This window comes from Zalophus californianus, chromosome 14, assembly GCF_009762305.2.
Source record: "Zalophus californianus isolate mZalCal1 chromosome 14, mZalCal1.pri.v2, whole genome shotgun sequence".
Taxonomy (NCBI): Eukaryota; Metazoa; Chordata; class Mammalia; order Carnivora; family Otariidae; genus Zalophus; species Zalophus californianus.
The window spans coordinates 63,711,867-63,725,255 of NC_045608.1; the positions used below are offsets into that span (position 1 = coordinate 63,711,867).

The window sequence follows — 13,389 nt, forward strand, 5'->3', positions numbered from 1 at the left end:
AAGTTTAGGAAGAAGATCAGTGGTTTAGTTTTGGACCGATTTAGTTTGAAATTACTATTAGCTATTTAAGTGGAGATGTCAAGGAGAGAGTTGAATACACGACTGGAGTTCAGGAAAGAAGTCTGGAATGGAGCTATAATGTTTTAAACCATCATAAATCTTTTCTTCTGTGAAATTTAGTATACTTTAAGAAGGTGCACAAAAGAAAATTTTACGATTCTATGACTGATCACAAAGTGAACACTCATGCTACCACCACCCACCTGGAAACAAGAGCATTTCCTGAACTGCAGAGTCCCCCATGCCCTTCTTGATAACCGCCTCCTCCCTTCCTCAACAGGCAACTAGTATCCAAATTTTATGGGTGTTCCTTCTTTTGTGACATGTGTATATATGTAAACCTTATATATGTAATGTTAAATCTATTCTAACACAACTGATTTTTTCACTCTTATACAGATGAGCATTTTGGGGATTTAGACTTTTAATTTGGGGACATTAGGAATAATGCTACTAGGAACACTCTGGTCATGCCTCTTGGTCCACACATATGTGAGTTTCTGTTGGGTATATGTAGCTAGAAATAGAATTGCTAGATCATATGGTCAACTTAAACATTTCTTCAACTTAATACATAGTGCCAACTCATTTTCCATGGTGGTTGTATTAATTTATACTCCTATTACATCTTTGTCTCCATTTGGTATTGTTACTCTCTAATTTTAGTCATTTTAGTGATGTCTCCTTCAGTTTTAATCTACATATAAAATTAATTTAATTTCACCTAAAGATACAAAGATATATAAAGACAGCCATAGGGCTGGATGAAATAATCTAAGAAATTAAAGATGAGGTAAGAGATTCAGGAATAAACCCTGGATCCTCCAACATGGAGAGATCAGGAAGAAGAAAAAGAAAAATCAGCAAAGTTACTCACCTTACAAGTAGCAGAACTGAATTTCAGAGCAAGTCTATTCATCCCCAAAGTCCACACTGTTTCAAACATGCTGGGCTGTCTCAGAATTACACTCAAGGAAAATGCAAATAAGTTCAGAGAGGCAGATAACTTGTGTACTTGTCACAGCAGAGTATTCTATGTAAAAATGTTTTCCATTTGCTTTTGTGTGATGAATGAAGTAAGTGGGAGATACATTTTTGAAGGACAGAAAAATATTAAAGGTGTTTGTGGCGTGGGTCTAAAGAAATTATGAAAGCTGATATTAGATTGCTTAAGCTCTTTCATTATAACCAAACATATAGGAAGAAGTAAGTAGGTAAACAACAGGGAGAAAAATGGGGGGGGGAGACTCAGTACTAGCACAGAAATTTTTCATTTTTTTCTTTTAATAGCAGCAACGATTTTACCTATGAAATGGATCTTGCCTTCTTGATTTTAGAGCTTCCTAAAACCAGAAAGAAAGTGTGATACCTTGATTATAATCTGGTCCTGTGATTCTCTGCTATTCTTTAGGGTTCCTCCTTCCCTTCATTTTAGAGTAGAGGTTGTCAAAATTAAATCATGACCTGGGATGATTTTCACCCTCACAGGAAAAATATGTGGAAACTTGTGGTTGCTTTAGAATTCAGTTATAATCACAATCTAACTCAGTTTTTCTCAGTGTTAATCAAGAAAAAATTTTTTCACTAAGATGTTAATAAGCATTTTGAACTAAAAAATGCAGGAGTAAACAAAGTTCTGCAGGCTCTTTACTAAGGTTTTCCAAGAATATTTCTTTTTTTCTTTTAGGATTTTTATTTATTTATTTGAGAAAGAGAGAGAGTGACTGCAGGAGAGCTAGAGCACAAGCAGGGGAGGCAGAGAGGGAAGGAGAGGGGAGAAGGGGAGGAGGAAGGGGGAAGGGGAGGGGCAAGGGAGAGGAAAGGGGAAGGGGAGGAGAAAGGGGAAGAGGAAAGGAAGGGGAGGGAGAAGGGGAAGGGAAGGGGGAAGGGGAGGTGCAGAGGGAGAAGCCTGAGGAGGGGTTCCATCCTGGGACCCTGGGATCATGACCTGAGCGGAAGGCAGATGCTTAATGACTGAGCCACCCAGGTGCCCCTGAGAACATTTCATAAAATATTTTTCTTCCACCCTACCTTCCTCTTGGTATCAGGTGGAAAATGGTTTTGTAAATAAAACCTGAGTTATTTTCAGTGTTCCATCTGTGTTCAGCTGCCAACTGTCCCCGTCATGTGGCTTTCAAGGAATGTGCACTGTTCCTGATTCTACAGTATCTGCCTAGCACACCATCACTTCTGGCAACATGGCACATGCATCTTGGTTATTCTTGCCTATCTGCCAAATTTTGGCCCACAACCTTACTTTGACCTCTTTGTATTACTGAGCATCCTAAACATAGAGTGGGCTTATTCTCATCTTCAAATGCATTGTCACCAAAGAGTATTCATGCTAGCCTGAGCCTAGCTTCCTCCCAAGCCACAGTCTCCCCTCTGTTCACATACCTACTATTGGTTCCAGTTTCTTTCTCTATATCCAGGGTTCTTCACATCACAGAATTTTAGAATACTGCTTAGTTTTATTTCACTATATAAGCGTGGTGTCTTACTCCCTGTCCTTTCTCAAAGATGAAAGAAGGAAATTGAATTTATAAATAGGCTTCACGGGAGAGAAAAGACCATATAAAATCTATTTCCTATCCTGCAGGAATTTGCATTCACGATGGGGAGATCAAGTATAAAAAGACTGCAAGTTACATAAAAATGCAAGATTTAAATAACATTTTAAGACCATAAACCAGACACTAGAAGAACCTGTAGAGTTGTGAGCAGTGATGAAATGAAGAGTCAGAAAGAATTTTAAGTGTAAGGGGACAAATGTTAGACTGAAGGAGACTGGGAAGATATGAAGGAGCAGACAATACTTCTGCAGAATCTGGAAGTAAAGATAAAACTGGAGAAATTGAGAGAAAAGAAGAGAGAGCTTATGTTGGAATAATTATATGAACACTATAGGGAAGAAGCCTCAAGAATTTGAGAGGTAGAAGTAGAATACTTTGTCTAGAAGACAGATCATTCTGGTAGGTATGGGTCTTTTTAGATCAGGGCATAGCTCACACTGATAGAGGGGGAGAGACAGACAGAGACACAGAGACAGAGAGACCAAGAGAGAAATGAGAGATTCAGGGCAACAAATCCTCTCATACCAGGACGAACATAAAATAGCAGTTCTGCATCACCTTGGCTTTTGTAACTTTGGTTCTGGATCTTCATGCTTGTACTTCACTGGACTCCATTAACAAGGTATTCTTGATTTTCTACTTCAGCCCCTCATTGATTCTTCCTGACTTCCGACATTTGTCTCTGTTCCCAAATTTCTGCCCTATCTGGATTGATTCCTCTGCGCCATCCAACACAACACCACTCCCTATGTGACGAGCCTTGGGGATGCCTCCTTGATGATTAGTTGATGGACAGGCCCACATGGTCTCACACATCAGGAGTCCTGTGGACTTTGGATGTCAGCCTGTTGGCAATGGGCAAGCCACTGAAGACGTTTGAGCAGGAGAAGAGAAAACCAAAATGGACAATTTGCCCTGATGGTGAAATGGGGAGCAGAAAGCAGTGGGCTGTCCACATGGGTTAAAAGATGATGGGAGGAGACCAATTAGTTAAAGTACAATTCAATTTCAAATAACAGGTGTGCCCCTTGTACTTCTAAATAGTCTGATTTCTTCCATTTAACAAAAATCTATATGTGTAGCTTATTATTAGCTGTTCCTACAACCATTAAAGAGGGCTCTCCATTTCAATGTAGCAAAGCTGCTACTGTGGAGAACAAAGGGAACATCTCGCTATTCAAAATGTATTAAAACAACACATGTATTAACGAAACAAATTTCAGTCCAAATTCAAGCACAGGTCTGCTCTGTTATGAACTGTAGCCCCTACAAGCAGACCTCTTGTGGCTAGTATAGCAGGCCAGGCTATCGTCCTCAAATCCTCAAATCGTTTTTCTCTGAGGCGGTGCGAGGTGCGTCTGTGCCTGTGATGCGTCAGTTAGGATGAATACAGGGATTGTTTACTAGGGTAGCTAGCAAAGCGCCATTATTATTGTCAGTGAAATTGCTACTCAAGAGACTAAAGCTGCAACTAATCCATATAAGGATACAGAGAGCAAGAGTAGGCATAGAGTAAGTGGAGAGACAATGACACATTTACAATATTCAACCCAAATCACATTTTCCTATAACCCATTGAAAGATCTGCCATTAACTCTCCCCTACACTACTAAGGTGAACTGCCTTAGGTGGAGCTGTGGGAGAGGGGGAAGGGAAGGAGGGAAGGAAGGAGGACAGCAAGCAAGGGATTTAATGACATTGGAATATCTTGGGCACTATAATTCACGGTATTTAATATTTTCTAATATCCATGTAACAGCCCTCTGAGGTAATTTTAAATAATGTCATTTTATTTTTGGATGGGGAAAACAGAGACTCAGAGTTTGAGTGGCCCCTGCAAGTTCAAATGCTATTAAGGACAAGTAGTTAAAGATAAATTATCCATTTATGTTACATGCATTATCTGGCACTTATCATGTGCGAGGTTTTGTTATACATACATACTCAAGTATGAGTCGTTGCAGTTAGTATTGGTGTTATCCTTATTTACAGATGAGAAAACACAAGTCTGGGTTTCTGCATGCCCAAGCCTCTGGTTCACATTGTTCTCATAATTTCTACGCTGAGGCGTCATCTTACAGATCCAGGGCAGGTGGAGAACATGGGATGTGAGCGGTCTAGTGTACGATGGTTCAAAGCACAGGATGTGGTGGAGGCTGACTCCTGCAGGGCAACCACAGGTTCTGGGTTCCTGCACGAGTTACTCAGCCTCCCCAAGACTCGCTTCTCTCCTCTGTAATCTAAGGAAAATCATCCCAGCTACACTGCAGTGTCTTGGAGGATCCCATGAAATAATGTGCAGAAAGCACTTAGAACAGAATCAGGCACATTAAAGACTCGAAAATTTACATTATTTTCATTGGGGGTAAGAAACTGAAAGAGACATAGTTTGGACAGAACGAAAATCATCCCTCCTGGTGCGTGTCCACAGGCTTCAGGACAGGCAACACTGACATGTTTCTCATTTTAAAGCGTGTGAAGAGAAAGTATGGAGTGATCAACGCTCTAAGGTTTCCTTCTCCCTTCAGTAAGTAACTACCCAAACACCCAAGCAATGCCTTCCCTGTACAAGCCATCTTCTGAACAAAGACCTTCGCCTACCACATAACTCATCAAACCACTTAAAAATCCTTGTATGGTGTCTCATTTTGAGTCCACCAATTTTCTCTACAATCTTGTTCTAGTTCAAGTCAAGATTTTTTTCCCTGGGATTCTCAACCTTGTGCATCTCCGATTCCCTTCTCAATACAACATCCTTAGCTTCCTCCAACGTCCTCCAGCCTGCTCCATGCTTCATGCACACTCCAGGGAGAATCTGGCACATACTGCTCTCTCTCTGATACATTTGGCAGTGACGGGAGGCTCAAGTACCTGCAAGTGTGGAAACCAGAACAGCTCCTATTCCAATGCTAATGTGATGCTGTTGGCAGAGCAGACAGAAAGGGCAGGACGGATTACCTAGCACAATTGTCAGTAGTGACACTTAACTGGTGCCCACTGATGAACCAGAAGAGCAGATGGCACTGCTCGGGGATGGTCCTCAGAGAGCTGCCATTTATGAGCAAAACCCAAGGGGTTGAGTTGAGAACATTGCTGGACCTTGTAAATAATAGCCAGATTCAGGGATCAGAGACTTTCAGACATGCTTGTAAGCAATGCAGAGGATGGCCCTCCATCAGAGAACATACACTCATGATGCCACCACATTGCAAAGACACACACACACACACACACACACACACACACACACACACACACACACACAAAATAATCACCCTCAGCAGCCTAGCTTCCAATTAAGAGAAGCAGAATTTATGCTGGTTTATAAGAGGCAGCATGGTTCAATGGGAAAACCCATCATCCTTGAAGTCAGGAGGCTTCTGGTTCCAGTGCTATAGCTGAGCAGCTAAGCCACCTATAGGAGGTTCCTCTCACTTCTTGAGCCACAGTGCACATTGTTTTCAAAATACCATGTGTGCATCTCTCCCTTTGCACCTACCCCATTGCACGACAGTTCTCTGTTCTCACATCCCTTTCACACTGCTAGACAGGGTGAGGGTTGTCATTCTTGGTAATAGTTCTGGGCCTTTCATAGGTCTAGGCACACAGACCACACACATGCAAGACACACACAGACACACACAGACATACACACACACACCCTCCATTCTTATTAAATAAAAGACAGAGAAGGTTATTTCCCATTTGTGACCTGGAGTTTCTTTGAATTACTCTGTAATATACACATATAGAGAAAATATTCTCCCTAAAACAGATCAGCACCCAAGAGATTTCAAAAATCCACCTGATATATCCAGCACCCCATTTACTTTCTTCATTAACATAATTCCAGTTTTTAATGATTTCTTATTACTGTGTTACTTGATTTTGTCAAGCTGAGGGGCTTGTCATCACTTCCCTATGTGGTTGAGGCCCCCACAGGTCTCAGAATGAACCAGAACGCAAGATGTCCTTGGTGCCTAAACCTTGTTGGGTCAGAACATCCCATCCTCCCCCGGCTGTACCTCATCAGGGTAACACTCTCTATAGTTTCTATATAAAATTAAAATTTGCCATGTACTTTGGTGTCTATGATTTTGTCTGATGTCTGAAATATATCTATAAAGATTCAGCTGAAGTCAGAACTCAGGTTCATTGTACCATCTCCTCAAGAAATACAATGAAAACTCTCAGCGTGGGAAAATGAAAATAGTGTGAGCACTGAACTGAAAGATGTGTGGGGGCCTCGGGCTCATCATTTCGTATCTCTGTGTCTCTGGGCACATTACTTTTTTCTGTGGGCCCAGTTTTCTCATGTATGAAGTGCAGACACTAATGTCTACCTCACAAGGCTGAGATGAGGAGTAAATGGGGTCAGGTGAATGCAACAGATCATTGGCCATTGAGGCTCCAAAGTGAATGGGTACGTGTAAGGCACCCAGCAGCATAGGGGTAGTCAGGGATCAATACAAGTTCATTAATCTCCAGGCCCTTTTTCTGATAAGGACATAGGATGGTACTAAGTCTTTTTTTTTTATCAGTTTAAAATCTATAGAGTGCTTATAATCGTGGAAATATTGTTCATCAACATCTTTTACCCGAATTACACTTTCACTCGTTATTTGAGCCAGTGGCTCCCAATTTACTTTTCTACTGAAACTTACTTGGACCTCTTGGCCAATTCTTGCTGACAGGATTGTGGTGAGTGATGATGTGCAGTATGATTAGGGTTTTGACAATTAAGGGTGAGAGCAGAGGGCTGCCAAGTCTTGAAATCTTTTAATTTTTCCCTGTTTATTTTTTCTTTTGCTTTTGCAATTCAGAGGGTTCAAATAACACATGGTCATGACATGGCAATTATTCAGCTTTGTCAGATCCAAAGTTCTGCTAATGAGGTAAAACACAGAGCCTTAGGGACAGGGATGATGCACTTGATTGTTTGCCTTGATTTAATTCATCAGATAAAGGCTCGATTTTCTACCTGCTTATACCAGTTCATTGTGGTTGAAGGAATTGGTTTTGTGCTGCTTCCTGTTTACCTCAGAAAATATTGTTATTGCTTTCATTTTATAAAATCCTGCTTCACAAAACTCAATCTATAAAAGAGACAAATTGCTGGAGAGTGTGGGGCAGAGTAGGATTGCCTATTTTACAAATGAGTTTCCTCTTAATAAAAAAATTCACAACGGATGCATTCTAATGAATTCTGAGCCCCCTAAAACTTTTTATGCTTTCAGCTTATTTGCTTTGTTTGGTCTTAGTTTTCACAGTTTTCTGAGACAGTTTGAAAGCGTGACTCAGGGGAGATTTTTCCAAATGTCCCCAAAGATACCAAGTTATCAAGAGCCCTCCATTATTGTGATAGCCCTCACATGGCTTTTTCTCTTTGCGTGCCCTGTTCCTGTTAAATTCTCTTCCTCTCCACCCCCCACTTTCTCTGTACTTTTCCTTCTCAACTTCAAGAAATCCTGTTCATCCCTTAATACACAATTCAAGTATCACCTCTGCTGAGATTCCTTCTTAGATTTTACATGCAGATTTAGCCATCGCTTACCCTGAGCTTCCAGAGTTCTTAGTCAGAGGCCTACTATAAACATCAGTTTGTAGTATACAATATATTTCCCCCCATGAGAGGGTAAGGTCCCAGAGGGCAGGGGTCATGGCTGGAATAGCAGTGAGGAACACCACCCTCTCTCAACTATTTCAAACATATTTCACCCCTGACAAAATTTCACCAAGGTAATTCCAAAATGTGTCCTAGGGAGTGGAGAAGTCCATGTCAATCTCATCTGATATTCGAACACGTTATCTACTTTTCTCACGAAATCTGATGGATAACAATTTCGAGTTAGAAAACGTGAGTTACTTTCCTGTTTCTTACTTCCTTCTGTATCCTCTTGGACAAAAATCAATAATTCTGTGCCTCGGATGCCTTGTCTGAACACAGGGAATAGATGACCTGCTAGCCTCAAATTATTTTATCCTCAATTCAGGTCATAAAACAGAGGAGGAAAAATCTATCTTGGAAAGTAAGATCTTATTATTATTGGATAAGATCTGATGAATAATTTGAGTCTGAGCTGGAAGAACCAGACGGGAATGCAGGGGAAGAAAGCAGACACTAGCCATGCTCTGTCATGGAGCAAAAGCCCTTATGTTTCAAACTACAGAGACAGCGAAATGTTCATGTTTAAAACAGCTACAAGGATTGCTTCGACTCCATTAAATTCTTAAACCACAGCTGTGAGATTTTATTATTTTTCTTTGTTTTGAGGGAGGGGAGGGGATGGTAGGCAATGGAACAAAAAGATGGAGGCTTGAATGTGCCTAATTCACACCAAATTCATTGGGTAATTGATCCAATTTTTATTTACAATACCCTGTGTAAAAACTTGGATATGGAGTAAAAACAGATTCAAGGGGTTCAGGAGGGTTGTATTGCAGATGTGACTCTGCCACAATTGTGGCATGAATTTGGCAAGTCCCTTCAACTTCCCGGGTCTGGGTTCCTCCATCTTTCAAATAGGGTGGGGACTCTTTCGTGTTTATCCTGTTTTCTCAGTATTTATAACACTCTTGGATAATATTAGGTATAACTTTAAATTACATAAATGTAAATGTGATAAAGATATTTTATTTATAAATAATGTGTTTGTGTACTTTTATTTAAAGATATGTTTGTGTACTTTTATTTAAAGATAAAAAAGGTATAGATACATAAATAAGAATGTTAGTCTAGATGGTAGAAATTTCTTTTAGATATAACATTCAAGAGGTAGAGAATGCATTACCAACAGGCCTATTTTCTTTCTCTCTTTCTCGTTTTGTTTTTTTTTTTAGAGAGAGCGAGAGCATGGGGGTTAGGGAGGAGCAGAGGGAGAGGGAGAGAGAGGGTCCCAAGCAAGCTCTATGCTCAGCGTAGAGCCACACGTGGGGTGCCACCTCAAGACCCTGAGATCATGACCTGAGCTAAAACCAAGAGTCAGATACTTAACCAACTGAGCCACCCAGGCGCCCTATTTTCTTCTTGATAGTAAGTGGTAGAACTCTTTGCTCTTCCTTCTAGGGCGTTAAATAGAATGTAGAAGAGTCAGGTAAAACGTCACAGAAATCTATTATTACCTCCATGACCAAGCACAAGTGGTCACCCTGGGACTCAGTTTTTCTGTTTGCAAATTGGCCACAGCTATTTAGATTGTGGAGATTGGAGATGAGCATGAAAACCATGTTTCCATATCTGCCACAGGAATGTTCACTTCCTTCTTGCTTCCTCTCTATGGGAACTAGCACAGGGCCCATGCATAGTACTTGCTCAATAACTTGTTGATTGGTGGTTTGATATTTCTCAAGCACAGTACAGTTATTTGCCCATACATTTTAAATCTTGTGGGAATTCCTGTTTCAGTGAAGTTGCAAATCCTTCCAAAATTTCCTACTCACCAAAGGATGTCTTAGTAAAATATGGATACGGGGGAAAAAAAAAAAAAAACTAATTTCACAGTAAGCATAGACAATCTCCAAGATTCTGTTCATTTAAAAATTATGGTTCTAGTAAATTGAGTTTCTCATTTATGTTCAAGGCAGACTCAGAATGACTCAGAATTAGAAACAGATGATAGCTTGATACATCTTCTTTCGTTTCTTCAGAACAGCAGATATCTCCTTGAAATCCCTTCATACAACCCATCTTAATAGGTTTGTACAATTCTTTCACATAAACCATTGAAATTGTGGGAAGAAAAGTAATTTGGGGCTCTGTTGTTCCAGATATTCAGCAATACAAAAAGTGGCTTTTTTATTTAAAAAAATTAGTTCATTTGAAAAAAAACATTTTAACTTTCAAAAGAGGTTAATGTTGAGAATCAGTGCCTGAATATTTATATACTGTTAACACCAAATGAATCACAGGGGCAAAGCTCAAGAGGAAGATGTGACTCCATCACCCTGATTCCCAACGTTTAGCCACAAAGACGGCATTTTTTGGACCTGGAATTGTCCTATGAATTATATTCTCTCTAAAGTAACAGCACAACAGAACTATTAACCCTCTTTTATTCTTAACCATCTCAGAGGTGAGCTGACTAGTCCTGTGTTAATCACACTGAAAAAGTTTTGCTCAACTATTTAATATACACAGTGAAGGTGAGAGCAACCCAGAATTTTGTTATGTCAACAATTTCTGCCAACATTTCATTATGTCAAAAATGTCTGGTTATTGGGAAGGTGACAATGATTAGTCAGTACAAATAGTATATGGGGAAGGTCAAAACACTAGACATAATACCACCTCCAGGATAAGTATATTGCTTAAGGATACCCTATCCTACAGCTTCTCTCTCCGCAGTCCAGCTCCATGGAATAGATGACTAAAAACCAGTCACTCTATTCCCACATCCCCCAAGTTCCTGGTGAAACGGGAAAATACCCAGGCAGCAAGCAAAGGTAATCCACAGGCACGCTGTGGGGCTTTTGCAGCATCTCTCTGACCTCACAGACTGCTGGTAGCATTTCCTTTAACTCCTCTCCTGCCTTCTTCTTAGACCTGTTTCTCTCCTATTTTCTTCTCACATTGTTCTTCCTCCTTGTATCTGACTATATTCTTTCAAAAGCTACTTTTATTTTGCATGGATTATTTTCTCTTTATCCTTCCTCCTTCTTTCCCTCCCTCCCTAATCCTCACCTATTTTGATTCTTCCCCTTCATCGCTTCTCGGCCTTTTGCTAAGATCAAGTGTGATTCTTCCCCCTTCAAAGCATTACATTAAAAAAAAGAAGAAGAAAAGGAAAATTCCTCATTCTTACCCAGCTGCAAAGTTTTTTACTTCACATTTCCTTATGAGAAGAGATGAGTTATTTTTCTCACTTAGACCAAGCATTTAGTGATTGACCAAATTCAGATTCACCTATTTCTTTTCTTTTTATAGTAATCCCTCATGGTGTTTTTTTTTTAGGGGGGTGATGTGGGGGGGCATTCAATTTTATGTCTCTTCCTCTTTTTCTAACCTCTTTACCTTTGTTGTTTCCTAGAGTCTCACTCCCTATTCTCCTTTCTTTACTGATCAACTTTCTTACCACCTGTGGACTCACTACCAAACCTAGCAACTTTTTTGGGGTGGGGATATTTCTTACACCAAGAATGTTGGCCTCAACTTTGAATCTTTTTGTCAAGCACAAAACTATGGAAGATATATATATATTATATATATGTATATATAAAGGTATATATATACATATATATACTATATATACATATTTTGTCCATGTTAACTCTAATATTTCTTCTGGCATCCCCACAGATGTATCCCTCATGGGGATCTTTTTGAATTTATATAAAAAGTTATATTTACTTTTTTATTTTCTAGTGATAACCATAGCCCCAAGATAGTCACCTTTTGATCAGCCTCAAACACTGTTACCTATCTATTGTTTGAATTTGTTATATTTGGCCTTTTGAGCCCCTCAAGAAACCTGACCACTGACAACTTCTGCTGTGTTTTTTTTTTTTAAATGTAGCAAAACAAATTTACCAGTCTTTACCTCCATTAGCATCCCATATCCCTTTAAGCATGTAGCTTTCTCTTCTAAACCTGTTAACCACAAAATTTGGTTTGATCACCCTGCACAGGTCCCACAAAGAATACCATTCCTTCAACCCCTGTCACTTTCAAAAACCAACTTTCCTCATGAGGCTTTCAAAGACCACACCATACTATGTTAGATCAGAGACAAGGAAAAGGGGACAGGAATATCCCAATCCAAGAAACAAACACAACAATCAGCACTAATAATCCTTCCTGTGTGTCTGTGTTTGCGTATGTGTGTTTCATTGACTATCATAGCACCTCTTGCTTCATGTGAGTATTTTTGAGAACAGGAGCATATTTTCCCGATACCATGGCTATTTCATAAATATCATGTTATTAACTTTAAAAAGGACATATAAATTATGATCAAATATCACCCAGCAAGAAATCAAAGGAAAAAAAATGTTCTTTAAGTTCTATACATTATCACTGGCTGTCTTTTCATTCTGACTCGTCTACATCTCTTCAGCAGTCCTTATTACTTTTAAACATCCTGTCAGATACTTGTGTTTAACTGCTACAGCTAGCTAGCCCCCCACGACGTTATTATTATCATTATTATCAGTATTCACTCTATAGAGTTGCCTCTCCAGAGCTCCCTCCTTCCCCAGCATTTGGAATTAAAACTTACCGCTTTTACCAACTCCCCCAGCTCCCAGCATTACCACCTTGTACTCTCTGGACCCTCCTGATGCACGGCTGGGGGAGCAGCTGGCTTCGTTTTCTACCTCCATCTTACCCGAGAGACGGGAGGAGAAAAAAGAAAGAAAAAGTCGCCCGCCCGTGTCAGGTGCTCGCTCAGATACTAAGCAACTCTAAAACTGTGTCAAAAGAAAGGTTTAGTACGAGGTAAGAACCATCAGCGTCGGGCTCGCTGCTGGTCCTCTTGTTCGAACGGGTCTCATAGCAACCACTTCAATTGCCTCCAATAAAAATCTGCCTTTTACATCCCCTCCTCCTTCCTATCCTTCATTCTGGCGTCTCCCACGATTTCTCTCATTCTCTGTCTCTGTCTCTGTTTGTTGGTTTTTTCTCCCCCTTTTCCTCCTCCGTTTCTTTCTTCATTCCCCTTCCTCACTCTCTCTCTCCTTTCTCTCTCCTGCCCCCTGCATGGTCGCTGTTGTTAGAAGCACGCATTTGGCTACTTTCCAGGCTGCTCGAATCTGAGACTTA

At 40.2% G+C, this 13,389-nt stretch overlaps 1 protein-coding gene across 2 annotated transcripts in view; it reads right to left on the reverse strand.

The window, feature by feature from the left end:
- RIT2 (Ras like without CAAX 2) overlaps nucleotides 1-13,169 on the reverse strand; it is a 391,667-nt gene extending 378,498 nt beyond the window's left edge. For both annotated transcript variants that reach the window (XM_027576579.1, XM_027576578.1), the window contains exon 1: nucleotides 12,848-13,169. In XM_027576579.1, the coding sequence (XP_027432380.1) occupies nucleotides 12,848-12,950 (103 nt within the window). In that variant the 5' untranslated portion in view covers nucleotides 12,951-13,169. The remainder of the gene's footprint in view (nucleotides 1-12,847) is intronic.
- Nucleotides 13,170-13,389: the final 220 nt, after the last annotated feature.